The sequence below is a fragment of the Anser brachyrhynchus genome (genome assembly GCF_964034855.1).
Source record: "Anser brachyrhynchus genome assembly, chromosome: 5".
NCBI classification, from domain to species: Eukaryota; Metazoa; Chordata; class Aves; order Anseriformes; family Anatidae; genus Anser; species Anser brachyrhynchus.
Window position 1 is genome coordinate 24,691,066 of NC_137699.1, and position 26,978 is coordinate 24,718,043.

Genomic DNA, 26,978 nt, shown 5'->3' on the forward strand with positions numbered 1-26,978 from the left:
TAAAGATTGCTTTCCTTCACCTTGTACTGTACTCAGTACTAAATAATACAGTGTCTAGGATTCCAATTCAATAAAAGATAATAGTTCATTTTTTGTAATATATAGTCAAGATGTAGGAACCTTCTCTTGTTACAGAAATAATATTTTTGTTCATTGATACCACAAGTCAGTTATGATCTCTGACTATCATAACAATTTGTTTGAAAATTTAAACAAACCTGTAAAATACGCAAAAGAAGACAGAAGTCACAGAACCTAGACAGAGTGCTACTATTTTGCAGGAAAAAACAATGTTTTTGGACGGTTTGGGCTGACATTATTAACTTGCAGTTTTTATGCAGAACTCTATAAACACTTATTTCAAAAAAAAAAAACCTCACACCAACAAAACTTGATCAAATTATAATTATGCAGTATTATTAGTGTCACATGTATCTTGATTCCAGCTATCCAGTGTAGAAATACTTATTTATGTTGTGTTGTACCCTAAGGTAATTTTGTTTTCAAAAGTCTGAATTCTATAATAATAACCATCTGAAAGACAGCAGCCTGACTATCAGCCTCAGGTAGGAAGAATTATTTGAATCTCACGGACAGTAAAGCAGGTCCTTAGAAGTGACAATTTTCTTTTCGGTTTCCCCTTTTTTATTTTGATTTTTGTTATCAGACCCTCAACTCACAAAAGCTCAACTGTCACAAAAGATCAGTGTTACTGCACCACCGGCATTAATTTGTTGTTTGAAATGTATGAAGAAAGACAAATAAAGGAGACATTGCAAAATGTCTTCCTCAAGTAGAACCAGATATTGGAATGATAAATAACATAACCTATGAGCATTAGTTATAATGTTCTTGGGCAGATGAGATTTCTAAATATCAAAGACTGTTGCTTCGTTGTCAGATGGCCCATAAATAAACCATGGTCATTTCATGACATTGGACCTTTTCTTCTTGCTATGCTACTGTAAATAAGTGTGTTCCCCTTGCCTGTCTGAATTCTACATGCCTATTTCTAGAAATGCCGCAGCATATAAGTAACACTGTCATGTCCGTTTTGTCAACTACATGCTGATTATCCTTTTCTATCTGCAGTTTGGGAACATTATCAAGGTCAGAAGCAATCGCACAGAAAACAGATTCTGAAGCTCTTGTACCTGATAATTTCTGTAAGGAATTTTCATAAATAAACTTCATAATGCAATTACATGAAAGATTTGCCTTTCTTACATACTGTAGAAGCAAAAATTGTACCAGTAACCTGTCAAGTGTCTAGTCAATGTGTTCATTTATTGCACATAACCACGTCTTATTCCAAAATGATGTAAGTCTAATTTACCATTATCACATCTAACTTTCACATGTGTTTGGGCAAATGCCCACCTCCTTCAACTCTCCTGACCTCCATTTTTTTTTTTTTTTGACAAATTGGTTATGAGACATTTACAACTGATGCACATATCGCAAAATTATTTCTGCCAAGCTTCCTCCATGACCTGCCCGTGGGACATGACATGCTCTGAGATGCATCGCTCTATCAAACTGAATCTTTCCAGGACAATGCAAATTATGACAAATTCCATCATCCCGCATTATGCGCTTCATGCTAATCTTCCTAATTCGAGAAAATCAGAAGGGCTTGCTGTTCTGCTGAAGGGCACGTTGTCTGAATGAATGATGGTGAAGAAACGTTTGCAATCCACTCCATCTTCTAATCCCAGCTGTGGCCACCTCTGCCCTAAAACCACTGAGCAACCTTTCCTCCTATGAAATTCTTACATCAGAATTAACTCAGGATCAGTCTTTTGACAAAGTGTAGAGAACAAGAATGATTTGTTGGTTCTGGACTTAAATGAATACACTACCAAAAAAGTTTAGAAAAGCATTTTTAATAAAATTTTACCCAAAGACTTTTTCTGCCTATTTCTTCTAGCCTGACAGACTTTCACATTAGGAGTACAATATCTATGAAAAATTAAATTACCTCCCATAGTGGATTTTGAGACGACAATTTCAACAATAGTTTTCAGGCAATTTCTGGTCTCGAGCAGTTTCGACTTTGGGTGGTTATGCTGCTGACTCAAAGCAAACAACCAACCTACAACACATTCTTCAGAAAGTCTCTAGAAAAGTACATCCCTGAGTCATTCTTCACTAGCTCAGAAGGTGGCAGTATTACTACATGAAAGAAACTTGCCATCTACCTAGTATTCCATATCCACATTGCTGAAATAAACATGTTTAATTCCCAAAGAAGCATATATTTTATCCTGTGGCATAATTTACTTATAACATTAAAACTCAAACATGGAGCAATTTGTAGCAATAACTATGATTATGCTGTTAGTGGCCCAAATGTCACTGTCTAGATTAGGCTAAATGATACCTAGCACTTCTGTGATTTATTTTTTATTATCACTGGTGGAACTTGCATGCTTAAAAGGCTTCCCATTCAAATTATTCAGTCTTCTCGATGACTGAGGTAATCATAGAAAATCTTACAAGAAATGATACAAGTTTTAGATCATAGCAATGCTTAAAACATACAAACATTTTGGACAGGCAGATACATTGTTAGTGACTTAAAAATAAAACTTCACAGTAAAAATACAATGTGTACTGCAGAAGGAGAATTAAAATGCATCACAGTTTCTGCAATCTGCAAGACTGAAAATTAAAAGGTTTTAGAATCAAGAAAAAATGTATCGCTTTATAAAATGAATTGTACACTAAAAAAGTTCTCAGAAATATTAATAAATATATTTATGAAGCTGTTTTATTCAAAAGGAGAGACCATTAAGATACATTAAATAGATTTTATTTTAATTTGCGTCTTGACTAATGGGAATCTTTTCCTACCTATTTATATAGTTAGATCATTTCAATCTACAGGAACCCTATCCATATTGCAGATAACATTTCCTTTATACTATTACTTTAAATTAGAAAAGCATTGTTATTTATGAAAAATGGAGTGTAAGCCATACTTTCTAGTTGAATAAGCTTTTCAGAATGAATAAACAAACACTTACACAGTGACTAAAATACAGACAAGTTTTATTTTGCATTTACGGTCTATGCCTTAGTGGAATCTTGTATAATTGGCTTGATGCTTTTCTGAGTCTTCATACATGCCTAATAAGTACATAGCACAGATCCACATTAAAGTATTACTAGGAAGAGACAGGAAGATCTTTAGCTTTATACTTCATTCCCAGTGAGACCCAAACCCTCAGAGGTAAATGACTATGTGAGCATCATTTCAGTAAAAGGCACCGGGCACACCCTGTGCATGCTGCGGCTTGTTGACATGAACCAGGGCAGGCAGACACCAATAATACATGAAGTGCGGTTCAGAGGCAATTAGGATCAGTTGTCAAGGCCAGGCCATTAATGAAAGAACATGTCAGAGGAGCCGGAGACTTCAATGGTTGAGGGCAAGAAGGCGATTTAGTGTGACAGATCGAGTCCTTCCAATGTCCTCAGTGGTACATGCTAATACCAGCCTTAACAACCTTTTGTGGCAGTGTATAATGCGACTAACATGGACTTTGATTCAGCAAAATGACTGCTGCCACTGTTAGTCTGTCTCATTCCAACAACAGTAAAAGCACTGCTACAAATAATTACCCACTTCCTTCTCCCCCCTCCTCCATTTAATGCAGCACTCCTTTATGCATGCTATACAGTTCCTCACTAGAAGGTCACAATGTTTATCATGCTGCTTTCTTTTCTTTTTGTGATGCCCTTTCTCCTTGTTAATATAACACGAAATTATCCCGTAAAACAATTTTGCTCAAGTAAAAGGAAATTAACTATAAATTCAACATTACCTCATGTGACTGATAACAATTGCAAAAAGAGCAAAGCAAACTACTCTGAAGGATTCACTACCTATTCTGTCAATTAGACAAGGAAAGTACCACAACACAAGATAATTATTAACCTAATCTACTGGATCAAATGTATATGGCAACCTTAAACTCCACAAAAATGAGATGTGGAGCTTCATATGTAACTTGGCAATATTGTTTTTCCTATTGTTACTGTCAGCACTACCATGCGCTAGTTTCTATAGAAAGCCACAGACCTGAATTCCTAACAATTACAGGATGAAAGGAAGCATAAATATAGAAAGAAAAATCTGAAATATGTTCTATTGCAGGTGCAGTACATGAGCAACATCTTCACTGAAAGAAGACAATACTGAGTTTTTGTTATAGAAGATGCAATCTGTTTTATAAGAAATACTTTGCAAGTAAATAAAGACTTCACAAACCATTTTTGAACTAAATTACCTATTTCCTGTAGTACCATTTGGGCATTCAGTACTTCTTCCAATACCTATTTCCTTCTAACGCTTCAAAGTTCAGGCCACATGAGAATATGCTATACCATGCACTTAGGTGTGAGAAATTTGTGAGACATTAAAATACAGAAAAAATAGATGGTCATATTCACCAGAACTCTCCACACATTTCAAGGGAGAATTCATAGATTAGTCAAAGTAAACAATGTCCTATCAATGATTAAAATTACATCTTGAGCCCTATTTTACTCACCTTATATCAGATGATGTGGTTCTCCTCTATCACTTCTGTCATTTGGCAATGCCTGAACTGACCTTTCTAGAGGCAATACTTATTTGTGAGTGACAGCAGAAGCTATCTCCAGCAGGATGAATTTCCTTCTCTCTCTCTTCATTTTTCTCCACTTTGCCTGCTATCTGTCTGACTCACTTTAGTTTCTCTCTTATTTTTCACCTTTTCTACAATGTTATAGCAAACCTCTTCTTAACCAACCTTTGCCAACACTCCCTTTTCAACCCAAAGCTTTCAACTTTGAATATCTACTTTGTTATGTATTTTACTGAAACATTTATTTGTTCCTTTGCCATCTTCTCCCTCTTAATTTTATTTGCTCTTTTTTTCTTAATATTATTTGCTCTTTTCCTTTTTTTTTTCCTCTTCTTTCCCCTTATACTTTATTCAGCTTCTAAAACCACTAAATGTAAGAGAAAAATCCCACTGACTACAATGTAAGTATGATTTACTCCAAGTATTTAGCACTACCAATATCTGTGTCCAAAACAACATTGTTGGCATGTAACATTATTAGTAGCTCTGGTGATTTTTTGATGGAGTAACGTTTAATGGATGGATCCATGAAGCAATATGTGGAACACTAAGCCGAAACATAATCAGCATTAAAATTCTATCTTAAAAATTGATGTCTCTATAGATATGTCAATGTTTATCTTATCCTTTATCGAGTCTTGATAACAAAAAAACAAAAATGATGGAGTGCATTATGAAAGAAGCATTAAAACAAAACAAAACAAAAAACAACAAACCAAAATCACATTACTCTATATTGCAATATTTCATAAATAGCAGATGAATTGCTAACAAGCTTCAGGACACATGTTTAAAGCATTGTTTAAAGGATAGTTTAATTCCTCTATATTTTCCTGTAATACTTCTCTTCCTTTCTTGCATCTGTAATCTATCAGAACTTTTAAAACATAAAAAATTGTAAGCATTTCTTTCAAGATCATTATTTTCTTTTGTAGATACATAGATACATACTGCAATATTTCACAATCAAGATGTGTATCTAAACTGGAACTATTTTCATTATCTACTCATATATACGATCTATATACATACACTCTTTTCTGTTTCCTACCAACTCAATTCATTTCAAATTCCTAGAAAATCGAAGTACATTCCAATGTAACAGATGTGTTATAGTAGACAACTTGTGACTTTAAGGAAGCAAGCTTGCTTCTTACAAAACAACTCTCTCTCTCTCTCAAATCACTAAAATGAGGGACTAAAAGGCAAAGAAAAAGAAAGAAAATAAATGTATTATACCAGTAAAAAATAAAAAATAAAAAAATCCCCTTATGCAAGTGCTAAGCATTGCAGCAAAATAAATATAAAAAAATAATTAGAAAGTAAAATAACTTTTCTTCCTAATGCTAACAAAACATCTTATACTTACACAGTACATTTAACCTCTAAGGACCACAAAATATTTCAAAAATAATAACTGGGAGAAAAATAATCTTACCTAGTGAAAGTGAATTGTAATTTTCCCTGAAAAGATATCTAATTACAACATGAACTTTACCAGAACTTTGGAGCCAAAACTATTATTTTTGACCCCTCCCTCAAGTTACAAAAGCCTCTTGCAGTGCGCTCACTGAAAGAGAGAAGTGGTTCAGGAAACAATGCATGTAAAAATGACACCTGTAAGATAATTTTTCATATATTAACATGCCATAATCAGTAGAAGTCAGCACAAACTCAGGATATAAATACAACTATAATTTGGAGGTTCAACAGAAGACAAGAAAAAAAAAAAAAGAGATGTCAAAAATCGCTCTCTGGTGCAAACATATCAAATCAAATCCTGGTGGTGGATTTATTTATTTATCTATCTATTTATTTATTTATTTATTTTGTGGTGAGAAACAGTACAGTTGAACTGAGGGATAAAATGTGTTCAAATCCCTATAGTTGAAAGGAATTCTGTGCCTCCCTGGCAATAGAGAGCAGACAATAATGCTGTCTTGAAAGAACAATTTTTTTTCAGTTTTTTAGAGAAGTAAAAGAAAGCTTAATCAAAAGAAATTGAATAATAAAAATGATTTGTGGTCCTTCAAATACAAAAAGAAAGAGTGTGAAAACTAATAAGCTATCTCCTTAAAAGGCTGAAGATCTTACCGAGAGCCTTGGATGCAAATCACACTAGCTCTAAAGATGACCACTATCTTTGCAGGCACTGCCTGAGGGTGACAGATCCCATACTTGCATTGAAGGAGTTCAAAGAGGAAAAAGTCTGAGCAGGAGCACAGTGCTTCAGATTGAATTCTCCAAATCAACTGACTACAGTATCAGCAGTAAAAAACAGCTGAAAGCAAAGAGGTTTCACACTTAAAATAGATGCCAGATCTGGAACATCAAAAGCTGATCAGAAAAAAAAAAGAAATGTTTCACACAATTTTTTGAGCTTCAATACTATTTCAGAGTACAATGATATGGAGGGCACTAATTTATCATAATCGGTTCAGCATGAACTGACTTTCAGTACTATGGAAAAAATACAGCTGTCTTTATGAAGAGGTGTTGATGTCACAGTAGAATACTTCTGCAGAGAAGTAAAGGTGGAGAAATTACTAACTTGATGTCTTGTAACATCTGGTACTTTTGGGATACTTTCCCATACCTGTAGGAAACAAGCTAAGAGGGAAGGAGGTTTGGTCCATGTGAGTGTCCCAATCGGTACACGGTAGCACGAGGTATCCTCACAAGTGGTAATTGGGCAAACCTAAAGTCAGGAGAAATACTAACTACACTAAAAAAGAAGATATTTCTGGATATTGTAGAGAATGTCTAGGGCTGAATTATCTGGGGCATGGTATGGCTCATAAACAGTTAACCTAGTGAAAATTCAAAGAGAAAGAACATGAGCACTTCAAACCTGTCACAATAATCACATAACAACCTCTAGAGAAAGAGACAATGTTTCTGTTACTGAGCTCAACCCTCAGGCTCTTATGCATCCAATTCACAAATGAAAACAAAGTGGAATGGGGGATGGAAAGATCTGAGGTGCCAAAATAGCAAAATAATGCAGTGGACCCAAATAAATTTGCCTATAGTGAATACTGGACCCAAATAAATAGTGAAAACATCATTCTGCAAAAGATGTCTGAACCTGGATTATAGGATCCCTCTCTTAAAATATACTGAAGCAGAACATGAAAAAGCAGCAAAACCTATGAGTAATTGGCTTACTCTTAGGAAATAATTTGGGTGATTGGACTGAAACAAATACAATAGCTTTTGAAGCTAAGTACAAGGTGAGAAGAACTACACATGTATCAATTGTGCTATTTTACAAGAAAAATGGAAACTATGGAGAATATGAGATGTTAGAAAAGGAAGCAAATGGGGAGGAAGAAAAGATACTACTTAGGATAGAGATGGGCAAGTAGGTTATAGCTTCTACAGTATATAGAGTTTAAGGAATATTACAGTGTACAATAAGATCACTGCATGTTTGTAGCAGAATTACACTGTAAAAAAATATACTGGAATTACAAATTCTAGTTTTTGCTCTCATTTTCTGAAGATATTTTTGTGAGTTTCCCTTAAGGATTCCCTGAGAGATTATAAGAGAGATTGTTTTGTTAGAAATACTTACTTTAGGGCACGTGGATAATTTTTGTCCTTGACAGACTTTCTGTACCATTCGATCTGGGGCATGCTTGTGGCTGAGTTTCACTTGCAAAGTTACCATGCCAGTATTTGAAATGCATTACGAAACTAGAAGTGCTGATATAGAATCCAAAGATATGTTAAATAGGTCTGTTTTAGGGATTGTTTACTTCAGAGATGTTGGCAGTTTCCACTTCACGCTGAGGCACACTCCAGATCCATTGAGTGTATTTTGTATTGCACAGTGTTTGCTTCCAACGATAAACTCAGCAAAAGCTAGAGGGCTGTTTGAACACCAGGATGGGTCATTCTGAGATTTTTCTAGGAAGACTTTTTTCAGAGTAGGATCTTTTTCTGTTACAGGCATTACACACAGAAGTGTGCAATGATGTTCTATAAGATCCATGGATAGATGTTACAGGACAAACAAGGATTTGGGATCAGTAATGGAATTTTCTTTCAAGTGAATAATTCCTGACATTGTTTTCAGATTTTTTTTTCAAATGACTGCTTTTGTTGATTAAAAGTCCTCTTTAGATGACTGAGATGAGCATAGCAAGTGCTCTTCTCAGTTATTCTGCTTAAATAAACATTTGCTAATTGCATTTTACATCTTTTAATATCTTTGGTATAGATTTCTATTTTATGGGAATGGGTGGACTCCATTCTTCTATATTCTGGAATTTTTACATTACAGTTTTGATGGTGAAGATAGTATCTAGGAAAGTAATGTGGCAGGAATGTTCTAGAGACATCTTGGCAGAAAGTTGATACTTATTGTATTTGTGGTGGAAACCAATATAGGAGTCGAGAAGTTTCAAGTCCAGATAACAAACTTTTCATCTGTGTATATTATATATACCATGCCATTAATAGTATAATTATTTTCAAGGCAGTCTGTGAAGCCATTGTCTAACTGCAGGGTTATTTTCATGTTCGTTGGACTTTATCCAGTCCAGTACAAGTGGGATTAGTGAAAGTTTGTCATGAGGGAATAAAGACGTTTATGTCAGTTTTTCAAATTTTGGTCATTTTCTTGTGAAGTTTCAAGGGGGCACCACCATAAGGTGGCATACAGAATAGAGGTACTGCAGAAGGCTATGAGGCTGCTGGTCCAGAGGTGGTTTCTGTTATGGAATCTGTGGAGAAAGTCCCCTTTTTTCTGTGGAAAACTTGTTTGTGTTAACAAAGGCTCTGAAGTTTTAGTGAGGGTTTCAAGGATAGAGTAGTAGTGGATAAAGTTAGTCTGCTGAGTTCCCTTGTTTGTGGATCTGAGGGAGCCAGTAAAAAATACAAAGGGTAGGAGATGAAGGCTGAATACTTTTCTTGAGTCTCCAAAGGAAGTGAAGTGATGATCTCTCTTGGAACTCTCTGTAAGCTTTTCACATTAGTGTCAGCTTCATTTATACAGCCCTTATGGTTTATGATTACTACAGCTGTGCCTTTTGTTGTTTCATGCTTAATCACTACTTGGATGTTAAATCTTAAGGATTCTAAAATACTTCTCCAAGTGACAATTTTTGATTGTGGTATTTACTGCTGATTATTACAAAGCCAAACCTTTTTTCTGAGACAAACAGCGTAACAGTTGAAGGTGTGATTTTTGTTTATTATATTGGTGATCTCCTGCCATTTGTCATATGAAACAATAGCATTGGACATGGCTTAAAAAAGTTTATTGGAAGAACATGCTGAAAAAAAATTCCTCTCATTCTCCATCTAACAATAATTATTTTTCCAGAGATCAAAAACACAGTTCTCTGGCAAGGACACAAGTGGTCAGCTTATTTAGGTTGATAATGTCACAGAGTAAGATTGCAATTAGTTTATTTCTCAGACAATCACTTCCATTTTTTTTTCCTTTTTAGCTTAAAGCAAAGTTTCAAACAGATCTTGGCATCAGCCCTCCTTAAAGAAACTAGGAAATAAAGCTTCTTATAGAAGTATGGTAAATACAATGCAGTGGAAAGGTTTCCCTGCAACAATGGGATCAGCAAGCAGATAGGAGTGAGGTTTATATGTTTAAATTATGATGTCCTGTTCTTGTGATATCATGAAAGAAAACTGCCAGCCATTTTCTGGCCCAAAGTTTATGACACTGTTCAAGATTTACTAAGAACCATAGTTTCTGCTACTCTGCTGATGCTATGAAAATGATTTTCCTTTGGACAGAAGGAACCAAATAAGCATGTCAGTGATATGCTGACTTTGGTGACATAGGTTGCTGAAGAGACTTCACTGCACCTCAAAACATGATGCTGAAGATTTTCATGGCTTGGAATTGGCTTGGTATGACTTAAAATACTACTTACTCTATGTATCTCTTATAGAGATATCTGCAACACTAAGCAATGTCCAAGAAGGTGAAGCGTCCCTTTAGACTTGATTGGGACTAGATGAGAAACAACAAGGTTGTTCACAAAAAAGTCTAAGTATGAAAACATTTTTTCAACTAAGGAAAACCTTCCAGACACCAAGGGATTTTGCCTGGAAAGTTAGGCAAAAATCAGTAACAATATTACTGTCAGCACACATTCAGTCATGCATTGTACATGTTCAGTTGCTTGGGAAGTATGATATTCATGTCGAATCAAAGGAACAAGTTGTTCCCTGGTATGGGCTGCTCACAGTAATCAAGCAACTTATGAGTCATCTTCATTACTAAATTCCATTAATATCAACGTTGAGAGTTTTTCACCTGTAAATTAAACTCTTGTACATAAAATGTAAGTAGAGCAGAACTCATTGGGATTCCTTCCATATACAGAGGTAAATTCACACAATTCCTTATAGGATTGCTAGAATAATTACACAATGTTTCTGTGAGACTGCTAAATAGCAGGCCACCAGCTTTCATGTGTGTCATTATCAGGAAAGTATTCATATGTGCTAATGATTAAGCCACAATCACAGGCTTAGAACATTGAAAAGTAGTTTATCAGTAAGCATAAGTTTACTCATGCTGAGTATATACAGTAGGTCTTTAGAGTCGTCAAAAAAAAAGGTGAAAGTCCAAACCACAAAAACGTTAAGTCCTCTTTCTTTTAGGTATGGAAAAATGCTGCCTGAGATTTATGTCAAAAAAAGAAAAAAAAAAAAAAAAGAGAGAAGATTGTTTCCTATTAAGCAACTAAAAGATTTCTCACAGAGCAGTTTTTAGACTTCTCTCTTTTAGTATTACATTCGCATTCCTAATTTCAGAACTTCCCTGGTATTTACAATAGCTAGCAGGGTGAACACAGTTTTCTAAACCAGCTAACTGGAAGCAGTGTAATACATTGTATTGTCTTAAGCTCTGAGTCAAATTCTGGAAGGGCAATGCCTACCTTGGATGAAATGCCACAGTCCAAGACTGAAGAAATTTTAGTCTCTATATCATGCCTTGAAGGAAAAACAAAACGAAAAAACACCAAACCCGAGACTTGCTCCTTTTCATTACAGTTGAAGAGAAAGATGATGTTGATACTTGAATGAAGAATCTCCAACACTTTTTCATGATACAAAAGAATTGAAATGTTGGCCTTATTACCCAAGAACATAGGAAACATGTCCCACTTTACAGGGAGGCTGTATATAAATCGAAAACAGTCCACAGAGTAGAGATGTCTATGCTCTCTAGATGTAAACTCTCTAACCAAACTGAAGTTTGACAAATGTTTTTCTTGGTTCCCTTCTTTTAGAATGTGATTATGAAACAGGAAAGTGAGAAGTACCCTTCCAGTATACCCTGCAGACAAACATTTGAGAAACGTGAGCTCTAGAACAAATGTGCAGGCTACAGGGGACCCTGACTTAATTTTTGCATTTCCTAAGCAAGCACACTAAACCCTTCATCATACAGAATATGACAGCTATCCTTTTCCCTCTCTTCATATTTAAACACTTCTGGGGATCATGGTTTAGGTTTGCATATTCTTAAATCTGAACCACTGTAGAGCTAAAAGACAAAATAGACAAGTGTCAGTCTCCCCAGTTGGCAACAGCACCGATCAAAGTTTAGACAGTTACAGAATTTTCAAGCAAACAGAATTACTTGATAAATTTTAATTGATACAGAATGAAGCAGAACTGGGGTTAGGCATTGTGAGTAATTGTAAGGCAGTTGAATCTGGCAACAATGCCTTAGTGCATTTCAAGTGCATTTCATGTAAAATGGTGCCCACTAAAGCTACGACAGGTATCAAGCCAGTGTATACTTCATTTGTTTTAATGTTTATGCTTTTTAGATGAGAGCATGCACATGTGGTGTGCCAAGCACCTCAGTTCCACATCTAATTTCTGAGTTACTTAACTGTGAATGGGAGCTCAGATGCTCTACAGAGTGTATGCTCAGAATACCTAAAAGCATAGACAATGTGATAGATTCCTTTTTAGAAAATTCTATTACTTTTAAGATTTTAACAAATGTAATTTTATTATCATATTGTATACTTACATATATTCTATATGTGTTACCAGTTTTATGTAACCAGTATTTTTTTTTTTGCTGTTTCCTGACCTAATTGCTATTTGGATGTTGAATCATAGAGAAGATGGAGAACTCCATTTCATTAAAGGAACTTAAATTGTAATGTTGAAAAAAAAAAAAAAGGGATCTCTCATACAAATGTGGTAAAAGCAAAGACAAAATACTTTAGCTAATGAAATCAATCCTTCATGTTTCATCTTTCTCTGACTGAGGAATTATCATAAAACCAAAGCAACTACAAACATTTCCAAAGTGTTCATTTACTTGGATACTTTTAGTTTGTACAGGCTTTTTCAACACCTCTTTCATAAATGTGTATTTCCTTATGATTTGTATATATTTGCATTCCTAGAAGTTCACAGCAAATATTTAAAACTGTGATATGTACAATATGAAAATGACTGCATCATAATCAAAGGGGAAAGGTTTGGAAAATGTAAATATATATGCTCACAGATGTTTGTTTTCTCAATTCAGTTATCATTTTCAAAATATGCTATATTTTCCATGTAACCCATTTTTCATCTGCCCAATTACTAGCAATCTTTTTTCTACTATCAAAAATGATCATTTGTTTCTTTATTGTAGCAGATAAAACATCCTTTCATTGTTTCAGCTCACAAGCTGTGCAGATACTACCCACTGTTCTTGCCTCCAGCACTTCACATTATTGGTGTATTATTTCATGCATGCCCTACTCTTTTATCAATTGCTTTTGAAGTAATGTTAATAGACTAGAAAATTGAGACATTTATGAAGTATAGGCAGTGTTTATGAAAAAATCCATAAAATATGACACTGGCAAGACAAGATAAAAGCAGCTTTTTAATAGATTATGGCAAAGAGATCCTGTCAGAAGTTGACAACTGACTCCTCTGAGATCACTAATTTTTATGGGATTAATTCTTTAGTATTAAAAATGAAGTTAAATGTCCTAATTAATCTGTAAATAGCACACCCAGAATTAAACCTTGTGGCCCCTTCCTTGGCAGAGCAATACTTTTGAGTAATAATTTTGAGTAATTACCTCAAACTGATAAACTGAGGAAGATGATATTCTTAGCGAAATAGCCACTTGGATCAGACTTTATTGTATTAATGAAGTAAGACATCAGCACTATTTGAAAAAGATGCTTGTATAACTTCTGATTCTCAGAAAATTACAGATCACTTGGATTTAACTATACCATTTGCTCTTCACTATAAAAATCCATTTAGTGATTACAGTACAAAGTGAAGTCCTCATTCCCCATTTATTCAAGCAACAACAAAATAAAGGGAAAGAAAGAATTGTGAAGAAATACGCCAGGAAAATGGGACTTAGTATTGATTAAGTCATAAGAAAAAAATATATTTAGCAACCTACTTTAAGATATCATGCTTCCCATCAAACCATAAAAAGGTATCAGGCAATATTTATCAAACTGCATGAATTAACTATGTGGACTTGTTTGCCTGGTTCAAATACTGATGGGTGCCAGGCTTTTAATATACCAATCTTTTCAGACTCCTTATCTATAAATGAGTTAAAATCTCCAGACTAAGAGCAAAATCACAACAATTAGTCATTCTGTAACTAAGCAATAGTGTTGTTAAAAATGTCATTGTAATAGTTCCTAACGTTGCCTTTGGTCTGTGAAACTGAAGATGAAGATTTTATCCTCTGAAGTATTTCTAATGTGGCAACTTTTTCACTTCCAGGCACGCCAACATTTTTCTGGCACATCTTCCTGTATATAGTCATTTTAAATAAATTCAATGAATGATTTTTAATTGTTAATAAACTACATATAACATTTTCAGCAGAAAATTATTTCCAAGACATATATTCCAAACACCCTTGCCAGCATCTAAATTTCATATCACAGGCCCTCCTGTTTCCTGCTTCCCTAGAACAGAGTCCTAATGAAGTTGAAGTGAAGACAAAGAGCCATAAAAACAGCGTTTTGTGCAGAACACTGCTTACTATACACTGATGTAATAATTCAATAATTTTCTTTACTAGTAATATATTTTGAACCAGACTGATAGGGTAGCTGTAGTTTTCTTCCTAGCGAGTGGAAAAAAAAAATCTCATATTATTCCTCATGCTGACTGCTGCCTCAGATCCTTAGTTACCTCCTCATATTTCAGCTTCTTACAAAGCAATAAGCTTGCATCCAAACCCAAAATTAAGTAATTCCAAATTTCCCTTTGAACAGCCTAGTACTCTAAATTCAAATAATCTAACTGCACCAGATAGCCTCATCAGTGATGACTGATTCCATTTCTCAACATAAGTTATCAATAACCAACTTCTATGTTTGCATGCCTTCAGGCCCAAAACATAATTACTGATGGAAGCAAAAATTTACAAAAAAAAAAAAAAAAGAAAGCAGTCCCTAATGTTTCCTTTGAAGGTATCTCATCATTAAAGTGGAACTGACCAGCTGAAGGCACCTTCCAGTTCTTTGTCCTTCCAGGTATGAAGATGAAGATTTAAAAAACAAAAAAATTTAAACACTTTCCCTTAGCCATTATAAGTCTACCACAGTTCTGCTGCCATCAAAAGAGATGTATCAATTTACATCATATAAGAATACATCCTTTTGTCTAGAACCCTCTCTCAACATTGCAAAAATCAAATAAACAAAAATATGCACATTATGCACAGTAAGCAATACTCAAAATTTGCTTCACTCCTCTCTACATGGCAGACTTATAAGCTATTGGAATCCCTGGTAAAACAAACCTCCACAAGTAATGAAGACAGTGGTGGCTCACGTAAGATCTTTCTGGAAAAAAGTGTCTATGATACAGTGAAATCTATGTTTAATCTGCTTTTGCTCATAATAGCCTGAGAAATTCCACATATGGACCTTTTTCATTCTGACATTCCCAGAAGATATAAAATCATAGGCATTTTTTGAGTGTTTAGTTGTATCTACTGTATTTCATACAATAGTAATAGAGATGCCCATATTTAAAAATTGTCCGCAGAAACTGGCAATTCTATGAGTTTCTCATAGAAGTTAAACTGCTTGTATCTAACCAAGTACTCTGTTCAAAACTTGAAAACATACAGTAATGTCTCATAAGGTTAGCACAATGAAATCAGAAGAGAAAACAATCTAGGTTTATTTTCACTCTTCACTTCAGATAGTTTGCATCATATTCATGACAAATCAATCCACCTTTAAAAGACACAAAATGTTGCTGAATCACAAAAAGAAAGACGGGAAGGAGGCAAACAGACAACTATCAGCTGTATGAATGTGAAAATAAAGTATTTTAAAGGGTAGGTTATATCTAAGAATTATACTATGATCTTTTTAATCCCTGATTTGCTAATAAGAATTTCCTGATATCTGTACATCTTCATCCTTCTTCAGCTGATCTTCTTACAAGGGTAACTTATGCATCCCTAAATGCATGGATTCGTTAAAATATGCAATTTGTTTAGTAACAGTTTAGGATGCTTTTGGAAAACTGCAACCAGTAAGATAGTTTAAGCAGCCAGATAATCTGTCCTGGGGCACATAATAGACAAAGCTATTTCCAATACCACCTTCTCTTTTTAAAGCCATACGATACAAACTGTGCACTAGGCTGTATTGGACCATTTTCAGTTTCACAGTAATAGAAAGAATGAAGTCTTAGCGGGGAAACATTAGAACTACTGCAAGTACCACTGCCTTTAATCAGACACAAGATTCCTTATTCCTACTATTGTTTCCACAGTACTTATCCTTTCATTTATCATGCCTCAAGGATCAGAAAAAAAATAAAAGGAAAAAATAATTTACTGTGAGGAGAATAACCAGGAAAAAGAACCCACATTTGATCAAGTTACAGGGACCTGGACACTGGATTTAGAGTAAGACTTTATGCTACTAGGATCAGACAGTGTGGAGGAGAAGACAGAGAAAAAAGATGCCCGAAGGATGGCAAAAACTGGAATTTGGGAGCTGTCAGAGGGGAAGAATTGAGGTCATGAGGAAAAGCTAAGAATGTCAATAGACATAGTTGAGTCATATATGCATGTATGTTGTTACATTGGTAAAATATGTCAGCATCAAAAATTATTGTAGAATGAGTACAATTAATTCTATTGTTGCAGTTCTCTTGTTCATTTCCAGATAGAAAAAAACATTAAGAAATGTTGCCAAAACAAAAAAACTATAAGTTCACATATACTTTTAAATTACATTAAATTATTAGAAGAAAATCTGGTAAAAACCCTATCAAGTTTCCATGCATTTGTAGATAAGCATTTGTGGTTAGTATCTCAGTGCTGCACTGGGCTGGTTTTTTTTTTTTTTATGACCTATGCTTGCAGTTATTAAATGTTCAAAGAATGTAATCACAAAATACGTAATCATGAATAAACTCAGTCTAAATTTCTCACCACTAACACTGCATCTTTGTGTTTACCTCCTTAACATACAACAGTGCTGTTAGCTTTTGTGAAGATTATAAGGAAGCTGTTTCCATACAAACTATCAATTACAGCTTAATCTTGACACTAATCCACTAGTAAAACAGAATTAAAGCATGTAAATAAACTAATACGACGATAAAAAAGAGTGAGAAGTAAAAATATGAAATATATTTAGTAAAAATACTAAGCTAAGTTTATCAACAACTGGCACAAACTGTGTCCACTGTTGAACAAAGACCTGGATGAAAGCAAACCTCATATCATTGCACATTCCCAGACAGAAAATAGCCTAGAGACTCTGAGGTACTTGTATTAAAAGGATATAATTAGAACACTTTGAAAGTCTGCTTACAAAGTACATCTCCAAGCATGAGGGCAAGAGGACCATACAGTTCTCTATCAGTATGATCTTAAATTCTCCACACAAGTATTGAAAGCATGATGAGAGCAGTGGCAAATGTAAAAAATTAATTCTGCCTAACTGCTATAGTTTCCCAGAGTTATATGTCAGGTCCTGTAAGTGTAACAAAAATTGAAAAAATGCAGATGTCTTCATTCTTCGTAAAACATGGTTAAAATTCACTACTACAGGGTTCTCCTAAGGACTAAAAGACTGTAAATAAGGCTGACAAAAGCAGCACAGAGTCTTTAATCTCTCATTACCCTGTGAGGTTAGGTTTATAGAAAGACATAATATCTTTCATTACATCAGCTAATATCATTGGAAAATAAAATGCTACCACCAGAAGTCCTAGGCATTTGCTATATAATACTGAAATCAGCCTTTACAGTAGTTCTAATGTAGCTTACATTCCAGATGCTGACATAGACATGGTCAGAGTGTTCTGCAATAACAGAACAGGTGCACCAAGAAAAATATATTGAATTATCTCAGTTTTTTCTTTTAAGTCAGTCAGTCATATCTTTCAACAGTTTATTTCTATTTCTTTGAAACGCTGAGGTTGTTTTTAAAGAATGTTAAACCTAAAAGAGGAAGAATGTCTGATTTTACTATTAATGCTTCAAATTAAATTTAAATTCTAATATCATTCTACCACCATTGTTTGGTTTCTGTCAGAAGGACATTATCATGGTAAATCTCTCTCTCTCTCTTTTTTTTTTTTTTTTTTTTTTTTTTACTTTTTGTCCTCAGAGTACTGTTGGGCTGGACATTGTGTCCTGAGGACACAGTGTGGACAAAAGGAATATTGGTAAGAAAAGGATATATACAGTTTTTGCAATAGAAAAGGTGAGACTTCATCATCTGTCAAAATGGTACTAGCTGGACAAGTGGATATCTTGGTACCATATTAGTCTGAATAGCAAAAAGCTTTAATTCAAATTTTTGGTCTACTTATCAATGATACTTTACTGCCTCCTTTTCATGATCTTTAAATAGTATGCAATATTCGATTCACTTTATTATTAATTGGAAAAAAATAATAGTTCTTCAACCTTGGTATACTTTCAAACGGTTAAACAGTACCAAGAGCCTCAGTAAGGATTTCACTGAATAGGAATGTTAGGATTAATTTACCAACAAAAAAGTTTGAATTTCTCACTTCAAACAAATTTCAAATATCCTTGGTCGTTGCTTAAGTGTGTTTATATTCTAGTCATATTATAAAAATGTGTGAGAATTATTTGATCTACTTATAACAAACAATAAAATGTATGCTGTTCTTGAGATTCTCTGAACAGAAAAATTTAATCCGTCTTGTGATACACATTAGCTTTTTTGTTTTATCGATGAATTTTGAAAATATAGCTTTGAAATATTCATTTTCATTTTTTACAGTAAACAATATTTCACTTAAACTGTCATACTTACTTTCTTTTGCACATTCAGATGGGATGAAAGACTTTATAACTGTACCCATCTCAGTAACAGACATATAGTTCACATGAAGTAACAAAGATTCCCTACCTTGATGGATTGACTGTAAGGTCCTATACTAGCAGGTGCCCAGTGGGAAATGCTCTGTACATGCAAGACCAGTTTTTCATCACTTAACATGCCATCTGTTGCAATGTCATTGCTATGTGCAAGGCAATCAATGCAAAATAGTACTCCATCAGGTAACAGGGTTTCCACACACACTCTGAAAACACAAGACAATTATATTTTTTTCAAACAGTTTGCTTGCACCAACTTCCAGCATTTATTTTCCATGTTTTTGTTTTTAATTTTAGATTTTTTTTTCAGAAACATAACACAAAGCTACAGTATCACAGTAACCAGCTAGCTGTTATCTTCTCTCCAGATGATGATCAGCTTCACACCTTCAGCAAGACGATTTGCATCACCAAGGAGAATCTAGTATGACAGCCAGTGGCTCATTCCTGTTTGGTTATTGTTATGATGTGTATCATTTTATTAAGAATATATGAGTTCTGTTATTAAGAAAACTTTGACCACACAACTCTGGGAATGTCAGGTAAGTTATGCTAAGCAGCCTTCAGCTTGAGAGTATCCTTGTCATATTCTTATCTCCATACATTTTTCTCTGCATCTTCTTCCAACAATTGTACTAAAGGTTCAGTTTTCTAACAGTAAGCAGTAGTTTATTGTTCCTTTACACCCTCCTTACATGTTATAATACAATACTGAGCATATTTTTCTGTTTTACTTTAAGTTGTATGACAGATAGACATTTATGATGGCATAGAAAACCTACTTAAGCATTAATTGAGAAAGTTCACTATTGTTTGCTTCAAGGAAGACTGTGTGCCTGGATAGACAGAAAGACAGACAGTCTGTTGCATCTGGCCAGTGAGAAAATGGGGTGGGGGGTGGAATTTGGGGGTGTTGAAAGAAAATAAAGAAAAAAGAAAATTGACATTTCAAAGCCAGAAAAATAATTATATTTGCAGTCCATGCATAAAAAAGTCATTTAGCTCTCAGCAGGAATCCAACAAAAATTACTTGCTCTCTTTACATATCATGTAACATAACCTTACAAAATTCTTCTTGTGTTCTTGTCTTGCTTATTTCTTCCAAGAAAACAATTTTTCTCTCCTCCTCCCCCATGCAAATACTGTATTTTTTTCTTCATTACCATCATCATAAGCATGGATGAATGGATTTTCTGCTTGGGCTGGTAAATTTTCAAGACAATTTTGCAAATTTAGTGTAGATCCACACCCTTGAGTCTGTGCTTCTAGCATATTGCTTGTGAGAGCTCTCACAATCAGGTCTCTGTGCATAATGCAATGATGCAGCCATGCAAACTGCTGCATAATTTTTCTCTTAGCTAAAATGCAACATAAATCTCTATGTTCTATAAAATAATCATAAAAAGCCATTTCCTGCTGCAACTTCCTAATCTTTCTACCTGTTATTTATGACCTTTCTGAGAAGTCACGGAAAACTATGTGGCTGACTATGCAAATGTGGAGGCCCAAGACATGCAGCAGAATGAGAAATGAAGAAAGCTAAATCGGGAGAAGGGTAAGTGTCATAAAGAGAACTTAAGATTCTCTTAAGCAGTGGAGATTCATTACCGTGTAGTTAACAGCTGGAACTAGATCCCCCCCTCCTAAGGCACACACAACCAACACACTATTCCTCTGTTATTTGGTAAGCCTGGACTACAATTAGTATTTCAAAGAAGCATATTCCTGCTCTCTTTAATCTCTTCTAACACCCAGACAGTACAGACGATTAAGAGAATGTGAATCTATCATGATATACATTATCTTAACAATATATTTGAACTATTGCCACACTACTCTTAAGATTCACATGACTATACTGCACTTCACACTCTGTAATGAAAGTATAGTATTTATTATTTTACATTAGAAAATTGCTAAACTGTTGGTTTTAAAAATATGAGCAAGACATGAGATTTGACTTTAAAGTTGACCCTGCTTTGAGGAGTGGGTTAGACTAGGTGACCTCCAGAGGATCCTTCCAAACTGTATTAATCTATGCTTCATTAAAGACCTGCATGATAAGGCAGAGCATAGTCTCAGCAAGTTTGCAAATGATACAAAACTGAGGAGTGGCTGTTTTGCACCAGAGGGTCATGCTGCCATTCAGAGGAATATGGACCGGCTGGAGAAATGAGCTGACAGGAACCTCAGGCACCTCAACAAGAAGTGCAAAATCCAGCACCTGGGGAAGAACAACCCCAGGCACACCTGTGCATGCTGGTGACTGCCCAGCTGGAAAGCAGAAAAGGACCTGTGGGAGTCCTGGTGCACAGCAAGATAAACGTAAGACAGCAATGGGCCCCTGTGGCAGAGGGCTGCTTGATATCCTGGGCTACATTAGGATGCTGCATTGCCAGCAGATAAGGGATGCAAAAAAAACACAACACACTAATACAACCCCACCAAGACAAAAGACCTGTCAGCTCAACCTAGTAACAAAAGAGAACGGAAAACTTCCAATACATGCATTACTTTTCTGTAAGGCGATATAGGGGGCATTTATAAACCTTATGGAAAATATGAAGGCAAGAATTTCCAAACCTAGTGCTTTTGACTTTAGCACTTGTGATGTGATTACTCCAAAAGGCAGCAGAAGTGTACTTCCAAGTCTGTGAGACACAAATATTTGTACAAAAGTTTCATAAATGTGCTAACAATAATACAGCATATTGCAGTATATCATAAATATATTATAACAGTAGTCTAATCCTACCTTGCTGGTGGACACAAATCAAATTCTGTCACATAAATTGAATTTATAACATTGAAATCTTTCATGCTCTTCACATACAGATGAACCAAAACAATATCCTTTAGTTTCAATCCCACTGAAGTCATATCAGCTGCAAGACAAAAACAACATAGATGTTAAAAATGAAATATTTTAAATGTGTGTAGAAAGACAACACAGGCAACCTGTGTTTGTCAACAAAACAAATTGGTAATAACTAGTTGTCTAAACGTCCCTGAAGGCTTTGCAACGTAATACCTTTCTTCACATAACACCCAATTTTTCATGAAATTCTCTCACATTAATTTTTTAAATATGCAAACATAGATCACAAATAAATTCTATCCACACAGAGGTGAATTCTTAGCCCAAAAAACATATCATGCATTAATGCATATAGGTATACTATATTCCTAATTTTTTGTATCCCTACGTTTTATTTTTCTTTTTTTTCCCCATTGTTGTTTTGTTTTTCAGACTACAACAGCTAGTAATCTATGAAGGACTTTGAATCACAAAGGTACAAAACTGGAAGGGACAATAAGAGGTCCTTTAGTCCATCATCCTCTTCAAAGAAAAGATCAAATATTTATATGATTATTCCAGAGTGATGCTTGCCTAAGCTGTTTTAAAAGGAAAACAACACTGCAGTAATGACCTCTGCATAAACTAAGAGTTATAAACGGCAAGACAGACAACAGGAAACAGAAGTGGCCACAGGAGAAATGAAGGAATGGTAAGAGCACAGAAAAGCTCAAGCACATACAGTTAAAGAAAAGATCCTGGGAAGTCAAAATCATTTGAATGTATGTGCATAGAAGCTTCCAGTCATAGCACTTTAGGAGAATGTATTACTCTTACATAGTCAATACCATAAAAAGGTATGTGGATCAGCTCTGAAGTGTGGACCTTTCATAACTCATGAGCAATAGAAACAAAACAAAGACCTAAGTCTTCTCTGAAAGAAGTGAAGAAATACAGAAGACATAATAGCAGTGACCCTACATAAATGAGCTATGTAAAGTTCTTCTCAGTGTAGCTTTGGGGATCTTGTTCTTTAATGCTTTAAATACAGTTCAAGAGTTGGCATGCTTCCATGAAGGTTGATGTGGTCACACCAGTACTGGGTTTTACTCTAAATGTCTCAGCTTTATTTAGTCAAACCACTATTAGTGATAGCGATCTGAAGAGCGGAATTCTCACTGACAGAAGAATACAGCCCCCACTAAGTGATACCAGAGATTATAAAGCAATTGACACAGAACTCCTATGAAGTCAAGAGACATCTCCAGAAATAATTGGCTGAGAAATTAACACACAGTGATAATTCTGTTCAGAAATATAAATGGTTTTGGTTGGAAAAGACCTTAAAGATCATCTAATTCTGGATTTAAAATTAAATATATTTGAAAATTGCCTGATAGCAACCATTATGCCAATACCTGCTATTATTTCATCACTCGAGAAGATAACATTTTTAAAATTTCCAGACAGCATTTTAGTCAAGAAAAGTTTGGGTCTGCAGCATTATCTGAAGTATTTGGCAGAAAAAAAGTATAACTTTAAAATGCAGAAGCCAACAAACTGTAATTTGTGAAACTGTAAAAGTATAAGAGCAAGTTGAAGGCAAACAAATTTTGATAAATTCGTAATTTTTAGCTTTATAAAAAAAATCTTCTTAAAGTAAAAGTACAATCCCCATTTTTTCCTGCATGAATTAGAGGAATGATGGGAAATAATCTCTCCCTAGCTTGTAAGCAGAATAAAATTTACCTACCAAAGCACTGTATCTAGTATAAAAGCATAAATGATAAACCAGCTACAAACCCACCACTTGGGTTCTTAACAGTATGTTCTTCTTCCTAAGGAGAGGGCTATTATATAGTACATTTCCATGATACACCAGGAAATCACACAGCCTTTCTTGAACTTAAAACCATTTGAGTCATCATTCCAAATTATTTATAAAATGCAATCAGGTGAGACATTCTTACACTGAACTTCTGACACACACACACACAAAAAGAAACAAACAAACAAAAAAAAAAAAACACAACAAACCACTGGCCAAAGTACAGCTTAATTTTTTTCTTACTAAGTTATCCGGATCCTTAGGTTGAGAGCTGCAAAAGACAATATCAATATGGTACAGCAAGTAGCATTCTAGACTAAATTTTCATGTAATAAAAATCTATGTAGTTCCAGAGAAGCCTATGAAGCTTTGCCATGGTACAACTGGACCAGAGCTGCTTTATATGTAAAGCACTGCAATCTTTGTCATCTTCTGATCACATCTAAATGAACGTTTTAAAAAATAGTTTACGAAAATAAATGTAAACAGTATTGTCTTCATGGAAGAATTCTATCCACTTTATAGAACAATTGTGTGTTTCATAATGTCCAGTAATAAATTTCCATTTCTGCATCCTTTAGGCAGCACTTATCCTCTTTAGAGATTTTAAAATCAGTTAACCCTGTAAAGAGAAGGTTAAAAGGACTGTGTCTGTTCCATTTTTATAGTATAAAGGACTGAACTGCTATATAGATCAAAAGTATGAATTCAGACAAAGCTTTGTGCGTATCTGCAGATCAGTTAAGTTCTCAAAAACAGCTTCTTTTGCCATGACAGAACCTTAATTCATCCAGTCTTCCACATCCTCTTCCAAAAAGAAGATAACCAGAAAGGAAATGTGAGAAATGACATTTCCTACCAAGAATTTTCCTACCAAGAATTACATGAAAAATTACTATTTTTTCCTGACTATAATACATCTAATGCAAGTAATTTGCTGGAAGCAGCAGGCCACTGAACTAGTCACAATCAGTTCTTCTTTTGATAGGTGCTATAGTAAAAATATATAATATTTTACTGGCAGATCTCCATTCAAATATAATGAGAACAAAAACATTACACAACCCTTTCACTTCAATTTACAAATAGTGCCAGTAAGATTTACACTAAATACTGCTGCCTTTTAATAAAAGTTTAATCACACCTACCCATCTGACTTCCAAGCAACTAAAACCCAGCTTAAGAGCCTTTGAGAAAGTACAACTTCTTCTGAAAAATGTTGAAGGTTTCTTTCTTATCCTATATTCAATCATGAAATCAGCTGCACATGTCAAAAATAAAACTTTAGAGGACTATACCTCATGAGACTTTGTGAGTAAGAATATGAGACTACCTATTAGCATAATAAGAATTATTTCCATTTTGATGAATGAAAACAAGCCTGTAAAATATGCTTTATTTAAAGTTTAGAATGAAAAAAAAAGTGAGTATTTGTCCTGCAAGCAGAGGATAGTAAGGAACCTGGATTTCATGATTCCCAAGAAAGCAATTTCTTCTTTGCATTAAGAATATAAATAAGATTTACTACTACTGACCTAATCCTAGATGCCAAAATGTTCAACAGCTTTCTAGAAAACTTAATTTAAAATTATGGTAGCTACAAAAGTGCTTTAGCAAGTAGACAGCATCCATAGCACACATGCACTCTCACACATAGTATATATTGCAAGAAAGCTATAAAGCAAGCTATAAAGCAAGTAAGCACTATGGAAATAGTGTCACAGTGATATGATCACTACTCTGGCTTTCCAGGATCTTCAAAAGCCAGTCAAATTATGATGTGTTCAGTATTAAAGCCAACAACGATTCCAATCAAACACTAAATGAGGTGGCAAACTGACAACCACACCATTTAAAGTTACAAAAACATATGACAATACATATTTTAAGAAGTACTATTAACAGCAGATAATGGATTAAATGAAAAAAGTACCTTGGAGAGAAGAAAAAGCTTCCCTTGCTGCCTCTTGTGTGGTTTTGCCTTTTGATGGAAGAAAATGTGCAGTGATACCTGAAAACCACTGGTAACCATTCATGGATTTTCCTGAGCTTCCAAATGTCTTAGCTATGTGAAATGAAGTACAGAACTATGATTACAAAGACGAAAGATGTCAGATTAACCAAGAATCTCTTTTAAATTGTGATAAAGAACTTCTACAGAAAAAAAAAACAAACCACAACCAGCAAACCAAACAGACAAAAAAACAAAAACCTCAGAATGTTAAAAGATCTTCAAAACTTATACACAGAAACATAGGTATAAAACAACCATTAAAAGTAAATGTGCTGATATCAAAGCTTCCAAATGGTACTTGTCAAACCAAGTGGTACTTCTCCAACACTGCCTTCAGAAAATGTGCTTAGAAGTAGCATTTAGCTGAAAATGTCAGTACTTCTCTCCTCCTTCCCTTCTCCCTCCCCAAAGTTTTACAAATTTTCTGTGTTCTGTGACAGAAATGTCACAAGAAATTGTATTGAAAAGCTACAATTTTCAAAAGTATCCAAGTGACACAGAAACAGCTTATCAAAGTTACCTGCCAAATTTTAACAGAAGTTAAATGTTTAACATGGTTCTGATAATCTTAGCTAATGCTCCCCCCCCTCCCCCCCCCCCATCAAACAACCCATCAGGAATTTATCTACATTCATGTGCCTAAACACCATTCAATAACAAACACCGTTACACTATGAAACTTAATTTTCAGGAAGAGTTTACTTTCTTTGGATTTAGAGTAACAGTGATGCTGTGGTACTTCAGTGAGTTACCCATCTATGAACTCAAGTTTATCTCGCATTAGTCACCTCATGTTTCAAGCAATGCTAGTATCAGGCATATGATTTATTACTGCAGCTCAACTAAGAGACAGTAGCTTGTTAGGGTGCTAAACGTGATCACGCACATACCCCTGAGGCTGCTTTTACAAATGGGACAGACTCGCAGCATGCAAGCAAGTCAAATGGTTGCATTTTATAGATCATTTTAGAGTTTGCTTTTCTACTTTCAATTTAAAACTGTAGAATTGGGGTACAGGTGTTGGAATGACCTTCTAAATAAAGCTCATTCCCTCCACTGTAATGACTGATTATATTACAATAATTTCATTCAGGCAAACAGAACACAAAGTTTTTTGAACATAAAGTATTCAATATTACTTTTCTAATGAAAGTTGTGTAAGACTCACTGAAATCCAAAGAATTATGCTTCAAAGGCTTCCAGATGATTGGAATGATTTTCTGTGGTTCCTCCACTTCTGATGAAGGTAAAATGTCTCCGTCATTGCAGGTTATGTCACAAGAACAGCTATTGACCTTAAACATATCTGAAGACTCCCCCTGCTCGAGAC

The 26,978-nt window shown here is 34.7% G+C and overlaps 1 protein-coding gene across 5 annotated transcripts in view; it reads right to left on the bottom strand.

Moving 5' to 3' along the window:
• The window catches only part of DPH6 (diphthamine biosynthesis 6), a 196,012-nt gene that overhangs the window by 85,236 nt on the left and 83,798 nt on the right, over positions 1-26,978 (bottom strand). For 4 of the 5 annotated variants that reach the window (XM_080594343.1, XM_080594346.1, XM_080594344.1 and 1 more), the window contains exons 9-12: positions 26,817-26,967; positions 25,568-25,699; positions 21,765-21,894; positions 19,041-19,215 (exon numbers count right to left, since the gene is read on the bottom strand). In XM_080594343.1, coding sequence (XP_080450469.1) covers positions 19,041-19,215; positions 21,765-21,894; positions 25,568-25,699; positions 26,817-26,967 — 588 coding nt within the window. Of the gene's footprint in view, positions 1-17,417; positions 18,098-19,040; positions 19,216-21,764; positions 21,895-25,567; positions 25,700-26,816; positions 26,968-26,978 lie in introns of those variants that run through there. The other variant, XM_080594347.1, reaches the window with a different exon arrangement.